The following is a 20,551-nucleotide window of genomic DNA, read 5'->3' on the forward strand; positions in this document are numbered from 1 at the left end:
CACTTGGGTTCTGCACTAGGAGAAAGTTGAGGTGCAAAGTCAACCATTCAATAAAAGTATGTTCATTAAATTATTATTTTATCATATTTTTGTTTCATGATTAATTGAAGTGCATGCTTATTGTGAAACAGTGTTATGTTTCATTTCAGAAAATCAGAGCTGGTTGTTGGCCAAGTCTGCAAAACCACTGGAAGGCTCAGTTTTGGGTATAGCAAACCATTTAATTTATGCCACACCAAATACCTTGTGACAGGGATTCCCTATCTTCCCATTGCTGGGATGATCCTCCATCTGACACTGAACTCTCTTCCTCTCTTTTTAGATTTGTGTGTCCTATTAAGACATATCTCTTTTCCCAGAAAGAACCTCCTCACATTTTTACTTGATTTCCCTGCTTTTCTCTGTAATAATCCTGTATTTTACTTCATATTGTAAGCTTATAGTCAGAACCACTTTTATTTGTAAGGTTTGTGCAGCAAATAGCAAAACTTCTACCAATAAAAATAACATTAGTAACAATTATATTTTTATTTCTCCCCCTTTTGTCTTTTAAAATATTTTATAGTATCTAATTGCAAAGCAAATAAATAATAATTATTAATACAATAACATATGGATTTTGGATGTATTTAATCTTGGGTCCTGCACTAGGAGAAAGTTGAGATGCAAAGTCAGTCATTCAATAAAAATATGTTAATTAAATTATCATTTTCTCATGATTTTTGATTTATGGTTAATTGACAATTTCATGATTATTGTGAAACAGTTATGTTTAATTTCTGAAAATCAGAGCTGTCTGTTGGTCAAGTTTGCTAAAACATTGGAAGGCTCACAGTTTTTGATGTAGCAAAACATTTAGTTTATGTCATACCAAATATTTTATTTAATTTGGCAATCCTGAGCCATGCCACACATTATGCCCATCACATAACTTGCCAGGTTAACATGTTTTTCATTCACTGTGGCAGTTTAATGGAAGAAATTGAATTATGTTTTAACGCTGCTGGTGGTCTGTTTTTTCTGCTGCTCTTATTGAGAATTTATCAAGTCGAACTATATTGGGAAACTCAGTGAACAGATTTTATGAAGGGCAGTAAATGAGTGAATGCTCAGTCTTGCTGTTTATAACCTATAAGTAACCTGACTTCGAATGAGTATATAATTAATTCTCCTGTTACTATTCATCTATTTATAGTTGTTCCTTAAAAATACTTCATTTCTTTATTTTTATTTCAACTAAATTTATTACTATTTTTTATTGTACAGACATTCCTGTTACTATTAATCTATTTGTATTTTCCTTTTTAAAAAATCACACAATTTCTTTATTTTCATTTCAACTGAATTCATTATTAGTATTTTTTTATTGTACAGGCATTAAGAAAAATATATCTCACTTAACCTAAAAAAATTTGCAAACTGTAAACAGCAAAATACATTGATATAAACTGTTTATATCTTTTTCAAGAATGTTTGGATTGAGAACTGGGACAGCCATTGATCATAATGGATTCTACAGGATTACTCAAACCGATAGGTCGTAACATGGGGATGAACATAGGTTACACACAAGGAGTATACCCTTACAATATAAAACCAATGAGATATAGGACAGATTCAGATTTGTGTAATCAAAATATTAATTTTCTAAATATGTCATAAAAATTATATCTAAGTTTAAAGGGAAGGAAAATAGCAAGATCAAGTTCCTGTTTAGGTAAAGGATGGATTCCTCTACATTTTGTCCAGTTCTAAAAGAGGAGGGGGGAATTCACTGTATATCATGGTAAATTCTTAGATGAAATGGTTGTAAAAAAATTTCCCCCCAATGCAAGATGGGCTTCTCCCTTCAGTGCTGCAATTCCAGTGTTGGCATTTCCATGTTCTGTACTGTGATATCCATCAGATATCAAGGTATTTGGGATTACATCTCACTAATCTTTAGTGTCCCACTAATACAAACTAAAGAAATCATTAAAAACAGACTAGTGGGATGGCTAGTACATTCTGTAACACAAAAGCCTCTGCTGAGGCTGTTAGCTATTTGAATTAACAATGTTTTCAGAGCCTGATCAGGTAAACTGCTGTCCTAGACAACTTCAACCTGCACTCATCACCCATACTATTCTATGGACCCATGCAGCCTTAAAAATCCCTTCGTGGGCCATCTGTGAAGCTGTGAGTGAACACTAATAAGTGCTCAAGACTTAAATATTTATTAGATTAAATATATTCTTTGTTCATGTGCAAAACTTTAATAATCTGAAGAACTGATTTAAGGCTCACCTTGCATTCTGAGTTGCCAAGATTCTTATTTCTAAGGGAACATGGATAATAGGGACATCACTAATATAGCTTATTCCCTTTCTTCCTACAATTCTTTATGAATCCTTCCATTCTGTTCTACCCAGAGTCTGCTTAATCCTGTGTTTTTAATGCCTAGCATACTGTTGATGGATTTTACCAAACCAAAGAACAGTTACAAATTCTAGCAATCAGCTCCTTCTTGGATGATAGAGAAGAGTTTGATGAAGTGCCGTAAACTGATGGGAAGAGATCTGAAGAGGCTTCACTACTGGTTAGCAATGATAAGGCCACAACTTGACAGCTCGCTTGGGTTTCTGAGTTCTGGAGATACAATTTGTTAAGACACAAGATGGATATTAAGCAGAATACAAAAGCTAGAGGCTAGGATTTAATGAATGAGAGATGGAGAAAGACTGAGAGGGAACGAGAGAGCATTAGGTTGCATTGTGAGCCAAATGTAGAATAAAATAAAGCATTTGGAAGGAGTATATTTCAGAGCACAGGGAACAACACACCGCAATATATCATTGTGGAATCAAACTAACATAAGCAATAGAGAAGTGTTATCAAGTAGAAGTTAGATGTAGGAAGGAAATAGATACCTTTTCTATGTGCAATCAAATTTAAGCTGAAATTTATTCAGGTAAGTGGATGTAGAACTGTAATTTATTGACTGTTGAAACCCCACATCATTTCATGTTTTGGTAATCTGACTTTATGTGACTGATATATAATTGTTTGTAAATTAATGTAAATCAAATACATTTTTTCATGAGCACTATAAGAAATGGGCAGAATTTGTGTCAATATTAGAAGACAAATTAATATTTACATGGATTACAGCATGCAAGAAGTGTAGAATTAACCAGGATTATTTATAAAGAATGTAAGTGATGGTGTATATTCCTTAGAAAAGAGTAGCTGTTATGCTAGTGTACTGTTAGCACTTAACAAAGAAAAGAGAAGGAGTGCTTCAGTTAAAGAAAGCTAAAAAGCACATTGTAAGGAATGAAAGTAAATATGGACAAAGATAGTATTGTTTCTCAGAAGAGGTTTTACTTCCACCCAGAAGATTGGGTTTTCTTGATGGGTCATGCTGAAATTCCTCTTTTTGTTAATGTGAAGATAAGCAGATCCTGGCCTTAACAGAATTCAAGGCAAAATGTTGAAGGATGAGTCAGTATCAATGTCCATATTCCAGAAGAGCAACGTCTTGGGAACTGTCACTCTTGGATCTTCGTCATTTAATGTGAATTTGGGTAACAAAAAATCACATAAGATACTACAATTTCCTAACCTTTCCAGTGACAAAACAACACATTTGAACACAAATTACACACACAGTGGCCACCAGTTCCATGTTTTTTTAACAACAGTCAATACCATCTTGTGTATGGTAATATCCATCATATTTTGTACTTATTTCAGGCAAGATTAGTTATAAGACATGGCACTATCTAAACCATAGAGGCCTTAGTTTTTTTGTGGGTTTTTCAGGCTATGAGACCGTGTTCTAGAAGAGTTTATTCCTGACATTTCTCCAGCATCTGTGGCTGGCATCTTCAAAGAAAGCTGGCATGGAAGAGAAAGGGTATATATACTGTTGGTTGACAGGAGGTGATTTGTATGTTAATCTGTCTTGTTCTCTTGTTGACATTTACTTAATGCTGGGAACCCCCCTCACTCTGGGTAGTTTTCATTTGCATTTTCTGAGTCATGATTTTGCTGTTTTTCAGGGCTGGGACCCAAACTTTGTTCACATTAAGGGTTTCTTCTTTCCTGTTGAAATTGTCCAGGTGTTTATGGATTTCAATGGCTTCCCTGTGCATTCTGACCCAATAGTTGTTGGCATGGTTCAGAATTTTATTGTTTTCAAACAGCATTTTATGCCCAGGATGGTTTATAACATATTCTGCTACTGCTAATTTTTGCAAATCACCTCCTATCAACCAACAATATATATACCCCATTCTCTTCCATGCCAGCATTCTCTGAGATGCCAGCCACAGCTGCTGGTGAAATGTCAGGAATAAACTCTTCTAGAACATGGTTTCATAGCCCAAAAAACTGTGGATGCCTCCCTGCCTTTTATCTCCAATGTGTTGTTCATTGTGTGGTAATACTTTGGGGATTTGTTTCAGTCACAGAAATTGCCACAAAATGAATTGTTCTACCAGTTTCCTCAATAAGTTTCTCCTCGTACAGACAGAACTACACACAGCAACAAGATCCCTTGTGTAAACTGACTGTAAAAGTACATGTTGGTGTGACAGTTATCTACCTCTCTAGTCCTTTTATTGTTTTCTTGTGGCATCTTTCAACAAGTCAAAGCAATAGCACTTTGGTACCCCGCAGGCCACCTTAAAGTCCAATGAACTAAGGATGTATGAGCATTCCATAGTTCAGCTGGAAGAGGGTCATGCCTTTTGTAAGAATGCAACACAAGAGCCTGAAAAAGGTTCAAAGACTGGTTTTGACCCAAAGCTCAACAAAGGGGAAGAAAATCCACTTTCAACTTGTAACCCCCTCCTTGTGTCACTAAGAAACTGCTCTCAGATTTTATTAAAAGTATTTTTTTGCAAGGCGACCCATGCTCCAACAACAACAAAAATGTTTGCTTTGGGCTTTTTTTTTTTTTTACAGTGGGCTTACAGTCCCCAAGTCCTGAAGAACCCAAGTGAAAACAAAAATGTTGTTCCAATAGAAAAAGGTTCACAGCATTAACCAGAAATTGACCATTGACAAATGGATCTCCTTTAAGTATACACAGCTACACCACTGCTAAGGGGTGAATGAAGCACAGAAAGAGAGTGCAATTTAAACGTACCAAGTGTCACTCTTAAACAGACGGCCTGTGCTTAGAAGAACATGACAACTTCATTGATTAAAATGGTGGTGAATATGTTTTTTCAAAAATTACCATTCTGTTTTCTAGTGCTGACATGTTTTTCTCCAATAACTGTGTAATAGTCCAACTGTTTTATTGGTGATCATCCCTTAAGAGTCTTGAATAAAGTCATTTTTAGCTATTTCATGTCTGCATTTTCTATATTATGCCCTTAATTCGACAATAAAACTCAGAGCGAATCCCTAGGGTTACTGACAATTGCCATTCACAGAGAAATGAGGCTCCTGATGGTTTATCCCTTTCTACTTAGTCTTCAGTCTAGGGGAGTACAGAATTCACCAGCTTTCTCCATATTCAACACAAATATGGGGGGAAAGTCAGATCTCCTCCATAGGATACAATCAATTGTTAAATATATATGTGACTGCTGGCTACATTCTCCGGCCATCATGCATTAAAAAGAAAGAATTACATGCTTTTCCATCGACACCATACAGTCCTGTCTTCCCTTACACAGGGGATCTGTACCGGACACCCCCCCCCCGCCGCATAAGGGGGAAATTGCGTATGCTCACACCTTATTGAAAATAATTCATTACATTGTGCCGCAGCTTCAGCGTTTATGCTGAAAGCCATGGAAGGGAAGCCCGCATATGGCGCAGGCTCACTGTACATAAGGCTACCATAAAGGCATGGCTGGTAGGGGCAGCAGTGTTGGGAGAGACATGATGGCACCACTCCCTCCTCCTGTATTGAGTGAATTTACAGAGCAATTGACAATCACACACTGACTGATAATCTCAAGCTCTTTGGAGAATATTCATCTTACTCCTACTTGACACAGTGAGAATTTTTCTTCCAGAACTACTGTAACATAGCCTAAAAATTTAACAGTTGCATTGCTGGAACCAAATTAAGCCAGTTATTGGTTGTTGTTACATGCCTTTCAGTCATTTTCTACTTAGGTTAACACCACACTGGGATTCTCTTTGAAAGATTTCTTCTGGGGAGGTTTGCCATTGCCTACTTTTAAGGCACAGAACGTGTAATTTGCCCAAGGTCACCCAGTGGATTTCCATGGAGATGGAGCGGAAATTCAAACCTTGTGGTCCCAGAGTCCTAGCCCAACACTCAAACCACTATACCACACTGTCTCACTTATTCTAGGCCTACATTTTATTTCCGACAATGCAAGATAGATGTATTTGGAAGGTGGAGTTGGAAGATAGCCTTCTCCTCCTCTTGGTAAGGACCCAACATTTCATGATCAGAGGCCTACTTCTCTCACCTTCCCACACTTCCTGTTTCCTTTTCTTGACTAGAGCATGACTAACATTTATGGACTCCAAATGTTCTCCAGAAGCATCCCATCAACAGCAGAAGCCATCCAAACCTGACTTTTCTCTCCTACCCTGCTCACTCAGTGAACCAAAATGCCTAAGAAATATGGTTGATGAGCCCTCTCATAGAAGAGGCAAAGGAAGAAATGCCTTTTCTAAGACAGGGTCTGCTATGAAATAATAATAATAATAATAATAATAATAATAATAATAATAATAATAAGTTATTTATATTTTCCCACCTCTCCCAAATGGATCGAGGTGGGATTACAACCCGCATGCATTATCTGCTTGTATCTGTATAATGTATGCATGCATTATCTGTTTGTCTATCACTCTTCTATCTGTAATATGAAATGGCATGCAATTTGAATTACCAGTCAATAAAAACAGGTACAATTAAATTCCTAGATCTGTCAGCACTATTAGTAAGGCTAAACCAAAGCACACCAGCACATTTATTCTTTCTCTGACACATGAAGGAGTGGTTGGGGTTAACACTTCTATTCCTGCTTTTAACCTGTTGAAGTGTCCATTTCCATAGAGACCCTATCTGTGCATCTAGTATTTGAATATGGAGTTGCAGGAGGAAACAAGATTATGCTCACATTCTATGTTACTGAACTGCACACACAGACATCACCTCATGTTTGGACACATGTATAACTGGCCACTTTGAACAGCTGATGTTACTATAATCACTCACTTCCATACAGCTCAAATGTGAAGATATTAATGCATAAATCAAAGAAAGAAATGATATCATTTTCTAGCCAAAAAAAAAAGGGGGGGGTTGATACTTGAGAAGCCCAGTCGGGATGAATAACACAGCAGCAAGAATTTTGCACAGGTTTCATCCACTATTTACACATTCTGAAATGTTTTGGGAAATTATTCTGTTCAGAAACACATAATTTCTTTGTCTGAAAACTGGAGGAGGGCAGTTGCACAAATATAGCCATGTAGGTTTTTGTGTGTGTGAAAAACTGCTGTTTTGTACAAAAAAGAGAGAGCATTTCTGTGTAGCATGATTTCCCCAAACACTTCAGGATATGCAGTTCCAAAGGAGAACTTTACAGACATATTTGTCTTCTCTGCAGTGGGAAGAAAGCTGAGGAAATTTCTCTCCCTCACTTGCAAGAAAAAAATATTGGAATATTTACATCCCCCCTGCAACAAATAATTTCCTCCAAGCTCACTTGATTACTCATTGATTAGAACCATCACAATATTCTCATTTCAGTTCAAGTTCTTTTTATGTTATTTGTTGTTTAATGAGATGAAAAACTCCAGGAGTGGTGATATTCCCATCTCAACCGTACTGGATCCTTAAGGAAGATCCTAAAGAATTAAAAACAGAAAGCCAGACAAATATACGACTCTGTACCAAACACCAAAAAACGTTTCTGTGGTTCTCTAGCCATAGGTTCATTGCAAATACCAAGTAACTCAGAGACGATTTCAACACAAACATCACCAGACAACAAAGCATGCATATCAGTCTTCTTTGGAGAATATATACCTGTATGGTGCTATTATCCAAGCTGAGCCCATAAATAGATGATGGGCCAGAATTATAAAAAATATAAATGGCAGTTTTCTGACTGGCAGTCTTTTGCGAGAAGCAATGAGCACTGTACTGTATGCACATTTCAGAGCAATGATATTTTGTCATTGTATGCAAATAAAATGCAATTTATTTGCAATAGGCTATCCAAGAGAGAATGAAGAACAAGATGGAAGCAGAAAGCAGGAAGTAGGCAAGGAGGCTACAGATGAAGTGAAGTGGGAATCCAGATCTCTGGATAGTCCTGGAGCATACAGTACCCAGCACTTTGAAGCTATGCAGCAAATTTTGACTGCCAGCAAGGTATTAAACTCAAGTTTTGTTTATTTTTTAAAATATGTATAATAAAATATGTGATATTCTCCAAAAGAAAAAAAGTACAAATTTCATATTTGGGAGGGAGGTATCAAGAGAGGCTAATACCAGCGATCTTTGGATTTGAGTTTTGGCTTCCAACACATATTGTGAATGGTAATGCCAAAGGCAATTCGTTATTCACAAGGATGGGGCTGGCATTACTTAGGATTATGGCTAAATGAGGAACAAAATTATAAAGACGGTGGTGATGAAAGTTTGGAAGCAACAGATGCTAAAGACGACCAAACTGGGAATGGAAAAGTCAAACAGTTTGGCTGCTTTGATTTCACAGCATGTGATGGTATGCCAACAACAACTGAGGCAAGCTATTTGAGCGGTGGCCCAGCGCCAGCGTCTTGCAGGCGATAAGGAGAGCAAAGACAGAAAGGAAAAGAAAAGTACAACTGCAAAGCCGATGCACGTGCTGATTGGAGAAACTGGTCAGAGGCATGTGAAAGTGATCATAATTAATGAGGATGGGAAGCAGATCCAGCAGGTCAAAGGAGAAAGATCTAATGCCTGTTAGGTAAGAGGTAGAAAGATGAAGGCTGGCTGGCTCCACAGCTGCAAGAACATCAAGATTTTAAAATTACAACAGTTGACATGCGGTTCTGGAGAGAGAGGAGAGTAAGGAAAGCCGAACATTTAAGCAGGATCACAAAGATGCTTTCACCAAAATTTTTCCACTCAGACTGAAAATCCCATCTACTGGCTTGTTTTTTGCAAAATGCCTGTCCTTGTGATTTTCTCTGTGTGTGTTTGTGTGTATGCCTCTCTATCTATGGAGGAAGGGTGGTATAACTGCAAGGATCTAAGGACACATATGGGAGAGGGAGAGAGAGAAATGGAAGCAGAGAAAGAACACATACCACATTACTATGGCATTTGTGTCAGTGACAGTGCGCCAGATAGAACCAATGTGAGTTTGCAGTCTCTGGCATTGGTATCCTTGATGTGAAAAAGACACTGAGTTTCAGGATGTATATTGAAAAAAGTCCCCCCCCCCCCACAAATTGAACTATCTGATCCATTGTGAGGTACAAGAACTGGGGACGTGATGTGGAGAAGAGACTCAGTGCACTCCCCCCTCTTGAAGAAGGCCATAAAATATGTCTTGGCCAAATGCACTAGGCTAATTTGTGGAATAAAATCGTTATTTTTGTATATACTGCGACTCAGCATCTTTTTGACATCAGTTTTAGTGGATATTTCCAGTTCCTCCTACTTTTGGCTATGTTTTGAGTCAGCAGTGGCTGGGGCCTTCCATGTCGGTTGGGTAAGTGAACCTGTTCCAGATCTTACTCTGGATTTTGAAGGAACTATTCAAGTCACTGAACCTATTTTAGGAGAGCGTTCTGTACCTTGGATAGCTCCTTGAACGGAAAACCAAAGCAAATTCACCAACCTGCAGATATGGATGCCACACACAGTCTCTGCCTTGAATGTGTCATTACCTATATTTCCATGGGAACCATATCATTTCATGTTTTATTTCTTGGCCATGCTGAACAGTGGTGGACCTTCAGAAATGGCATTTATGGCATGGGGGCAGGCTGGTCTCTGGATAACCTATTCCTTATTGCTTATGACTGAACCTTCCTATGGCTGAATTATTTAAATTTATGCATCCACATGGGTTCTATTCATAGAAAAATGGCTTCAACACAACTAGGTTAATGCTGAAAGGATCTGAATGGATCAAATGCTCATGGCATTCACTGGGGCTGGTTGTTGGGATCTGCTTCACAAATATGATGTGATGGAAACTTCTCACATTGTCATCACCCATATTTGGCAAACTATTCTAAGCTGCTCCTTCCCCCTGCCCTATTTTTTTTAAAAAAATGTTAGTTTTGTTTTCTGACTACAGTTGGCCCTCCTTATACATGGATTTTTATGCACAGATTCAAGCATACACGGCTTGAAAATATTCAAAAAAGTATAAATTTCAAGTATCAAACCTTGATTTTTCCATTTTATATAACGGACATGATTTTGCTATGCCATTGTATTTAATGGGACTTGTTCGTACATGGATTTTGTCATTCACGGGGGTTCCTGGAAGCAAACCCCAGCGGATAACAAGGGTCTACTGTATTATGTTTTTGTGATTTTTGCTCAGCTCAGTCTGTACCTGACTTAAAGTGAAGGCAACTGCATGACCCCTACCCTACCTCAAAACCAAATAGGCTCTTCATATAGAGTTGCACAGCTCTGAGCTCACGGGAGGGAAATGGCTGGGGATCATGAAAGAGAGTGAATTTTCAAGAAGCCGCCATATTAAAAAGCTCCAAATAATTATAGTATGTATGGCTTGGCAGGGACTTCCTAATAGATTGCAAAAGATTGTTTTGAAAACAGGAGTGCATTTTACTGTGTAACGTGGATACTGAGAAAAGCAGGTGGGGTGGGAATAAAGATGCAAGGAACCATAAAGTAGGGATGCATAAATGGCAACTCAGGGCACATCTACACTGCAAAGATAATGCAGTTTGACACCACTTTATATGCTGTAGCTCTATCCTATGGAATCTTGGGATTTGTAGTTTTACAAGGTCTTTAGTCTTCTCTGCCAAAGTATGATAGTGCCTCACAAAACTATAAACTCCAGGATCCAGTAGGATGGGGCCTTGGCAGTTAAAGTAGTGCCAAACTACATCATTTCCACAGTGTACATGCACCTTCAGAAGCTGCTCTTGATTTCAAGATATTTGTATTCTCTCTCTTAGCTCAAAAGGGCAATAGGGACAAGGTTCTACCTATGTCAATCTTTGAACTCTTGGTTAATTTTTGGATAGTACCTTCTAGAATCACCTTCTTGCAATACCTGGGGAATCTATGAGGTGTTGTCCAAACTCTAACTTTCCCAACCTCTTGACTCTCAAGAGATTTTCAACTCAGATTTTTAAAGGAGAAAGGGGGATTTGGTAGATAGAGAACAACAATATAATAATTAATGTTCATAATCAATTGTTATTTAATTGTAATTAATAGTAATTTAATAATAATGGTTAATAACCATTAAATTATCCGGGCTATAACTCTGGACTAACAATGGTGATCTCTCTTTTAAAGAGGAAAACACCTGTTTAGGATTAGTTATACAAGAGCATCTTTGAAATATAGCTGCCCTAATGGGAAAACATACTTTGAAAATATAATAAGCAGGACATGCAAACAGTAAAATACAGAAGCTAGCTTACCCCGGATACAATAAGTTCTCCTCCCAAGTTCTGGACTTCGGCCTTCACCTTGCTACAGATATTGAGCTGGTGACAGTACAGGGCAATGCGCTGAAGGTATGCTAATAGATCTTGTTTACAGGCTGAATCAGGGCACTGCAAATAAAATGAGAGATAAACAGCATGTATTTGATTTCCTTTGATTTATACACTGAATATCCAGGGAAGAACCTGCAGAGTTGCCAACGTCATATTAGAAGTATTTGTCTGGTTTAACCCTTTGGCTAAATTGTATTTAATAATGGTTAGCAATCTCTCATAGCTCAATACTGAGAATTAAAATACACAGACATCCAAAGTCTTTAAAAAAGAATCACCAGCAGCATTGTTTGTCAGTTACCTGATGAGCTGTGAAACAGACAGAGTAGTCTCTGTAACTGTTTCCTTAGGACAGGACTCAGTTTGCCATAATCAGAAGGTTCTGCTGATGCTCAAAACACTTTATTTATGATACAGGACGGACCACATTTGAAGGAGATGCTTTCAGGTCCGTAAACCGTTAATAAGTATAGAAAGTAATCATTTTGTCATGTGGCATCCACCAAAGGACAACTTCATTTCATGAGTGGGAATGCTACCCATGGTGCTCTTGTGACGTATTGTACAAATAAAAAGAAAAGAAACAGGCAAAATTATATCTGGTCAAACTAAGTCAGTGTTAGACAATTTATGTGACATTTTCAGAGGGTAAGGGCAGGCTGATGACAATTTTCATAATAACTGAAGATGTACTCCCTCCAGCCGACAGTACAATATAACAATCCACACCATTAACATTATTAGTTGACCTCAAAAGTACTGCATCTTATAATTCAGTGCAATGAAACCTGGCTAGAAAGCCACATTTCTAATAACTGGTTCTTCCCCAAGAAAATGCCAACCTGCAAAGTTCTTTTTTAGTAATGGAGGAGAGGAAATCCATACATTGTTGTCCCCAATTTGAACCCCAACATGTGCAGTCAAATTGGGATAACAGGCAATAGTGCTAGTGCATAATCTTCACTGGTATACTGGAAGGCTGAGTCTGGAAGCTTGTCTCCACTGTCCCAAACCCTTGAACTCATGCCATATCTGGTGCAATGAGTGCTCATGACACACACAGTAAATCCATTTCCTTAAGTCACTAATTTGGTTTAACAGAAAAAGCTGTTTACTCTGGTGAACTGGGTGTGTTGAAAGTGAGGACAGCTGGATGGGGTTAGATCCAGAGCAACCCAGTTGTTTATACGTATACACAACCTTCTGGACATGTTTGGCCAGCATCATGCAACCCGGGGTTACTCCACAGCATAATACTCCAAATTAAGGGGGAGTGTTCATGTGCCCTAGGATCCAACTTCTGTCAAAACATTGTTCCGGATATATTCAAGGTCCATGCTTTAGAATGAAGCATGCTGCTCACTTGCTGTTATATACTTTCAGGTTAGAGACCTCAGGCTAAGGGTATGAATCCACAAGTTGAGGATCAACAGGATAAAATTAAACACATGGGTTTTAGAGCATTGGGAGAAAGCAAGTGACCTTCTGGAAGTTATTGGACAGCAACTTTCAACATTCCTCATTATGGACTGTGGTGACAAGGACTGCTGAGAGCTGCAGTCCAACAGTAGTGGGAGGACAACCTTAGCATACAGTCCGAGGCATGATCAAACTCAAGTGAACATCAGCGTTATGAAAAGAAAGAGTGGGAATGGTGAATCTGGCGAAACTGAATCAAAGTTTGTAGGGGCAGGTGAGAAGGTAACATCCAATTCATAAATTTATTTTTAGAGCCAGCTCTCCTATTAGGCAAACTGAAACAATTCAGGTGGCAGCTTGAGAAAGAGAAAAGACTGTGACCACTCATACACCTTCACATTGCAGGGATGCTATTCTTCACTAAGTGTGTTTTCGAGGGAGAATTCTTCCTCTGTAAGAAAATCTTTGAAAACCACACAGTTGGCAAAGCCGATTCACAGTTCAGGACTTATTCTCTGCAAAATCTGCATGTGGTTGTTTTGTACAGAGAATGATATTTCTGTGTAGAAACATTATTCTGTCACACACTGAAATATTAATTACTGTACAGAATATACTGTTTCATATGCAAATAACCAACATGTGAATTTTGCACACAATAACTCCCCAAATACACCAGGAAACAGTATATCAGTATAGAAATTTTAAATGTATGAAGGTATTTCTAAATTTTGTAAAGTTCTCCTGCAAACAAGCAAAACAAGTTGACAGTGGAACAGACTAATTTGGAAGATGGTAGATTCCCTTTCTTTTGAGGTTTCTTAACCAAAGTTCGGTGGCCATCTTTCAAGATTACTTTAGTGGTGGATTCCTTAATGGCAGGGAAGCTGGACAAGATCTTGCCATTCTTTCCAACTCTATCCCGAAATTCTCAACTATCCCTAGAAGAAAGAACTCAAATATGGGGAAAGCCTCAGAAACAGACTCAGAAATGTGAACTTGGCAAGATGGAAGGAGAAGCATAGCTCAGGGGGGTGCTGATAAAGCTTTAACAGAAAACTGTACAGAGTGCTAGGCACCCAAACAGTAATTATATAGCTTATTTTCTCTTCTAAGTCAATAACACCAGTGCTGTGAAAATTCTCTAGGGTAGTTAAAGCTAATCTCTTCTTCTGGGTATATGATAATGCCATGAAATCAGTTTTTCCCCTCCCTCTCCTCGCAAGAGGTTGCCACATCTTTCAAGTGCGAATCCCAAAACGGCATTTCCCTACTTAGTAGCCATTTACTACCATTATATTTATTCCACTCTGGAGGCCTTGTATCTGAAAGAAACCTTAAAACAAACTCCCTGGAGAGCTGGGAAAGGGCTTAAATAGAAGTACTTTGCAGCAAATTAGAACTTACACACACTCTCTCTTTCTTTAGAACAGTAATTAAAAATAGAACAGTTCATAAAAAGTTTACATTGCGTAGAGGTCTCAGAACTTCCATAAAATCTCCTTGTATTTGAGACTTTAAATGAGGGCAAATAACCCCTGCTGATTTTTTTTTAAATAACCATGCCTCTAGTAGTCCTAATCCATACCACCATTTATGTCCAAGAGCTACTCTGATTTCTATCTATATCACTCACAAGTAAAGATGAGTAAGTCTTTTACAGTTCAACTTGTAATTAGCACAATTATTCTATGCTCTCTCAGAGAACTTCTGGAAACTCTCCTTCAGTCTTTTGAGCATGTACTTTGAGGCACACAAAGGAGCTCTCTGCAAAGTTTCCCCTCTGATTCACCACCTGCCCCATAACTTATCTTTGTGAGAGGGAGTAACGGCAGGGCATTTTTGCCTGGAGGGTCTAAATCAGTTACATTCGTCTCATGTTTGTTGTTGTGAGCCTTCAAGTCATTTTTGACTTACTGAGACCCTAAGGTGAATCTAACCTGGGGTTTTCTTAGCAAGATTTATTGAGAAGAGTTTACCATTGCCTTTCTCTTTGCTGAGAAAGTGTGACTTGCCAGTGAGTCAGCCAGTGAGTTTCTTTCCATGGCTGAGTAGGAATGTGAACCCTGGTTTTCTGGGTGTTTAGTCCGACACTCAAGCCACTACACCATGTTGGCTCCCACTTGAAAGCAAAGGCCAAAATCTAACCACCAGTTCCAACTAGAGTAGACTTGCTGAATCACTGGGAAGTATATAAATGTTGACTTATCTACTAACAACTCATTCAATGGGTCTACTGTAGCATAAACAATCAACTAGTTTTATGGCATAGACATTCCGAGCCACCATGAATTAGAAAGGCTCTGTGGTGCCCTGTAGCAATATCCAGGTTGAAAAATATAATACATCCTCTACTGTTACAAGCCTTCTCTACCACCTGGTCTATTTTTCACAACACACTTTTAGCAAAGGGTGGGAACAATGTTAGGGAGCATTAAAGCTCTTATGAGTCCATGAGCCAGACCTAAACTTCACACACAGTTTGGATTCAGCTCTTAATAGTTTGCTGTTTCCTGAACTGAGAGATACTTTTTATTGAGGACCCCATATAAAGCCAAAGAAGCTTTTCCCAGAGAAAAGGCTGGTGATTTTAAGCATTTCAAAAGTTACACAGCAAGCAAAATCCATATCTTCAGTGAAAACAACTGGAGAATAAATGGGGTGGGTGGTCAATTATGTGAAAACAAAGAAACCAGAAGGATTACGGTATCTCTGTAGCAGTAAGGATTGACACAGAACAATGAAGGTGTGGATACTAAGGTTTCTTTGCCCTAGGCATTCCAAGTGCAGCTCTTCAGCTAGAGCAAATTACATTACATAATACTCAACAATTAAACAGTACAATCACATCTTTAAAACAAAATAATAGTTTATAGAGTGTGACCCTGAAACAGAGCGGTGCTTGAAATGTACAATGTATTCCTGAGTACCTGTGACTCTCCTCTCCTGTGTCATCTGTTGACATTGTCATTCTCTCACTGTGAGGGTTTCTTACAAATGTGCCCCATGTGGTCAGATTTACATTTAAGCAGATTAATCCTGAATGTGGAGGAGAGAGGGTTATGGCTTCATGAAACTCAGTTAAATATCAAATGTTGGCATCACTACAAAGGTGGAATCTTGTGAGTGAACAACATTAATGGTTGTACCTTTCCCAGCCTTGCACATCAGGGGTGCACAGCCTTTGGCCCTGCAGGCACATAGATCCCTTGACTGTTCCCCATGTGGGTGCCAAAGCTGTCAGGGCATTCTCCACTTTTATCAGGACTTTGTGGGGGAATCTCTCTTCCATGGCTTCTGAGATCACTGATTCTCCATTTCTAGTAGTGTCAGGTTAAGAGCAAACTCACTGGACAATTCTGGGAATGCTGAATGTGTCTGTGGGTTATCTGTGGGTGTATGCATATGTTGAGATTTTTGTGGATGTGTGTGGCAGTATATGTCTCAAGAAGTGTGTATGTGCATATGAACATCTTTGTGTGCATAAATGAGCATATATGTGTACTCAATTTATGTGAGCTTATGGGACAAAAATGATTACATACCCCCACATCAAGCCATCATGGAGTAGTGGTCTGAGTATTGGACTAGGACTCTGGAAGACCAGGGGTGGGAGGGTTGCTACAAGTCCCATAATTCCATAGCACTGAGCCATGGTAGTTAAAGCACTGTCAAACTGCATTATTTCTGAAGTGCAGATTAGACATGAGTCATGAAAACCCAATGGTCGAGTTTGGGAAAGCCACATTCTTTCAACCTCAGAGCAATCTGTGAACAAATCTTGCCAAGAAAACCCTGCGATAGGTTCACCCTGAGGTTACCATGAGTTGGAAATGACTTGATGGAATCCTTGCATTTCAGGATGGAGTTAACTCTGAACTCTGGGAATGTATCAGAAAGAGTGGGGAAACTGCTTTGAAGGATGGGTCTACTGTTTGTAATCCTTTCAAGAGAATGGGTGGAATTACCTGATCAGCCACAGCTCGGGCCAATTTGTCCATTCGTGAGCCTGCTTCTGCAATCTTCTTGGCAGCGTTAATTACATCAGATGTATTCTTTAATGGTCCCTTACCCCTGGAAAATACAAAGTGTTTACAATACACTAAATTATGGGAATAAATTGACGGAATAGTGTAAGATTTTTTTAACTACTCCTTGTTCTTCTTCTGTAAGAATGGTAGCATGGCTTCCCAATTTAGTGTGACATCACCATATTATAACAGCCTGATTAAGAGAAGGCGGAAAGGGGAGACTTGCTGGATTTCCGTCAACGCTCCAAAATGCTTTGCTAGCACTTTGCTTTGATTTTGCCTCTAGGCTCATGAGCTATGTTTAATAGTATGTGCATTTTTAAGTGCTCATTAAGACTGTGTCTCTGGTGGCATACAAACCGTTTTTTTCCTCTCCCTCCCTCCACCCCCTCCACTAACCCTCAGTTATTCCCTTAGCATTGCTTAATGCAAAAGCTGCCAAAACAAATCCGGGAAAGGGGGGCAAATAGATTTGAGCGTGAAAGAGAGGGAGCAGGTACTGCACGTCACAGTAAAACTGAGTAACACATGGATATTTCAAAAGTAAGTGGTGAAAGAGAAAGCAGTTGTCCATTCAGACACACTTGAAGTGGCTGCTTCTTTCATAGCACATAAGGACTCAAGTAATGGAATCGACAGAGACAGACTAAGAACCCTTGGGGTCTCATTTAAGGGCTCATTATAATAATAAGCACAGAAATATAGGCACTTTTGGTGAATAATCACCTGGATATAAAATTTAGGCTCAGTAGGCAGCGTACCTGCACAACGTTCCTCTTTCATGTTTCAAAGTATTTTCTTTTTAAGTCAAAGTAGTGTTCAATACTTCCAGTTCAGCAGAGGAATAAAAGAAGTGGGGATGATCATTTAATCTTTTCTCCTGTTCAGTCATGCTTCCCCTTCACACACTTAACCCCCCACCTTCATCGTATTTTATGTTCATGCCCATGTGTATATGTGAAAAATACTATGGCACTCCTCAGTGGGCCAACAATAATCTTTGTTTTTGAGGAAACACACAGCTGGAAAGAAAAGGACAAAGGGTGTCACCCATCTACCCCACCATATACACCGCTAAATATAATTTAAAGTTTAGTTCTTTCATTTGTAACACAAATGCCTTAGTAATCTTGTTATCTCTGAGATGGGAATCCTGTGTCTGTCTTGTTGCAAATCTAGTTATCTGCTAGACGAGAATCCTGTGTCTTCCTCACTTCAGACCATAGCTTGGGGCTCAAATGAATAAATGCTACTCCATATGGGGGGGAAATGATAATTCCCCGAACAGTGGAAAGAAAAAAAGTATTTTCCAGAAGAAAGCTATGCTACAGAACACATCTTCCTTGAGAACATGTCTTCCTTGCAGAGAGATTATTTGTGGGGAGGGGGTTCTTTTGTTTCGATTTTGCAGAAAACCAGCTAGCTGGTGGATTATAGGAGCACCAGATCCTGTCTGATCTTGGAAGCTAGGCAAGGTCAGCCCTGGTTAGCATTTGTATGGGAGACTACCAACAAATACCAAGTGCTGTAGTTTATATTTCTGAGGAAGAAACTGGAAAAACCACATGTGAGGATTCCTTGCCTAAGAAAATCCTATGAAATATTAATTCGGTGACAGGTTGCACACGTTGACCACCTCTAAAAGAATGAGGTCTTACAGTGATGTGATGCTATAAATCAGTACAGGACTAGATTTATCATTCATTATAAATGGCTGCACTGTAGGGCCATTGGTAAAGTGGCATTTATTTTCCAAAGAGGAGAAAGTCATTGTCGCACACACTCAACAACCTAGGAGGCACTTTAGAGTTCCTGGAAATCAAAACCAAATGACTATTCTCTTATCACAGTGGGAAACAGAGATGGATATGAACTTAGCAGAGGAACAATTCACCTGGTCAGGATAAAGAAAAATAGAAGAAATAATGTGAGACTAAGTTTTGTGGTGTCATGCTCAATGACCATGCACCTCTGGGTGTCCTGTCTGTGAATTCAGTGGCATACAGCTGTGGTCATATTTTAGGTTCTTGGATCTCTTTGGTACCTAAATTTGCTGGTTTGCTGGGAATGTTTAACTCGAGAGAGCATTGTCATAATGACAAACAAGGTATTAGGAGGTGAATATCATGGCAAATAGGAACAGGCTTTCCAACAGTAAGTCCTTCCTAAATATTTCATGATAAGGGGGAAATTAGCAATAGAAAATCGAGGAGGAGTATCTAGGAAAATCTAGGACAGGACATGGCAGAACTGGGCATTTTCAAGCTATTTTATAGCAACCTACTGCTCTTCCTGCTGGACATCCTTTTGAAATGGCAAAACAGACTTGAGAGAGAGGAAGAGAAAAGAAAATCTGGGCTGAATCCTTCTAGCCCATGAGGACAGTTTCATTTGAGTTGGTTCCTTCTCAACAAGCTTCATGATTAAGATGAGGATGAGAACACGTACCTCGTGAAGTCTGTCATTTCCATCATGATCATGCACATCTGCTTGGCCAGTACGATAATGTCATTGCCACTGTCATCCCACTTGGCTACTTCAGCATCCAGTTTGCTCTTTTCTTGGTGGAATATCTCTACTTGCTCTGCAATCTTAGCTTTCTCCTCCTGGGGAAGCTGAGCCATGATAGCCTGCACTCAAAACAAACACATTCACCATTTTATTTTTCATTTAAATAAATTCTTCATAAGAACAAAGGCAGTAAAACTACCTCCTCACAAATTCTGCGTAACTGGAGACACCAGTTCAAGAGAGATTAATCTTGTTATCTGCAGAGGACTGGATGGAACAGTTTGTTTCTGCAATTTACATTATTCCCAGGATAAATCAATGGTTGCTGACACCCCATAGCTTCTGGATTTCACCTTTTGGATCAAAGTTGTGTATTTCATTTTCAGGATTTCTGAAAACACTGCTGAGGAATCTTCAGCACAGCAAATCCCGCCCCCCTGCCCATTTCCAGCTATATAATTTCATTTTGTGGGAAATGAAATCAGTTAGGTCTGCGCTGGTGGCATGCACATGCACAAAAACACATTTGATTCTGCTTCAACTTTTCAGCAAGGTCCAGCAGCTTCCATGGCAACCAATGGAAAAATGGGCCATGCCTGCATAGAACAAAATAATTTTTCCTGCCCTGTTCCTGCCCTGACCCGTTTAAATGCTGCATGAAACCAAAAGAAGTGAAATATAGACCAATCCTCACTCCAGGGTGATTCTCTGTAATAAAAGGATTCTCCATTTGCCATGAATCAGGGCAGAAATTCCAGAGAATCCCTTGGGCATGTGGACTGCATACTGTGCAGGGATGGGAGGAGGATCATCAGCTGATGGATGGAACAGATCAGTAAAAAGTGCCCTAGGCTGAGTGAGCCGCTAACCCAGGGGAGTGTGCGGACAGT

General features: G+C 39.1%; 1 protein-coding gene across 7 annotated transcripts in view; it reads right to left on the bottom strand.

The window, feature by feature from the left end:
* LOC149313245 (catenin alpha-2) overlaps window positions 1-20,551 on the bottom strand; it is a 609,699-nt gene that overhangs the window by 20,089 nt on the left and 569,059 nt on the right. For all 7 annotated transcript variants that reach the window (XM_089526338.1, XM_089526340.1, XM_089526339.1 and 4 more), the window contains 3 exons: window positions 19,599-19,780; window positions 17,088-17,193; window positions 11,623-11,757 (listed from right to left, as the gene is read on the bottom strand). In XM_089526338.1, coding sequence (XP_089382464.1) covers window positions 11,623-11,757; window positions 17,088-17,193; window positions 19,599-19,780 — 423 coding nt within the window. The remainder of the gene's footprint in view (window positions 1-11,622; window positions 11,758-17,087; window positions 17,194-19,598; window positions 19,781-20,551) is intronic.

This window comes from Sceloporus occidentalis, unplaced genomic scaffold (genome assembly GCF_023333645.1).
Source record: "Sceloporus occidentalis isolate IW3139 unplaced genomic scaffold, rSceOcc1.0.p SCAF_5, whole genome shotgun sequence".
Taxonomy (NCBI): domain Eukaryota; kingdom Metazoa; phylum Chordata; class Lepidosauria; order Squamata; family Phrynosomatidae; genus Sceloporus; species Sceloporus occidentalis.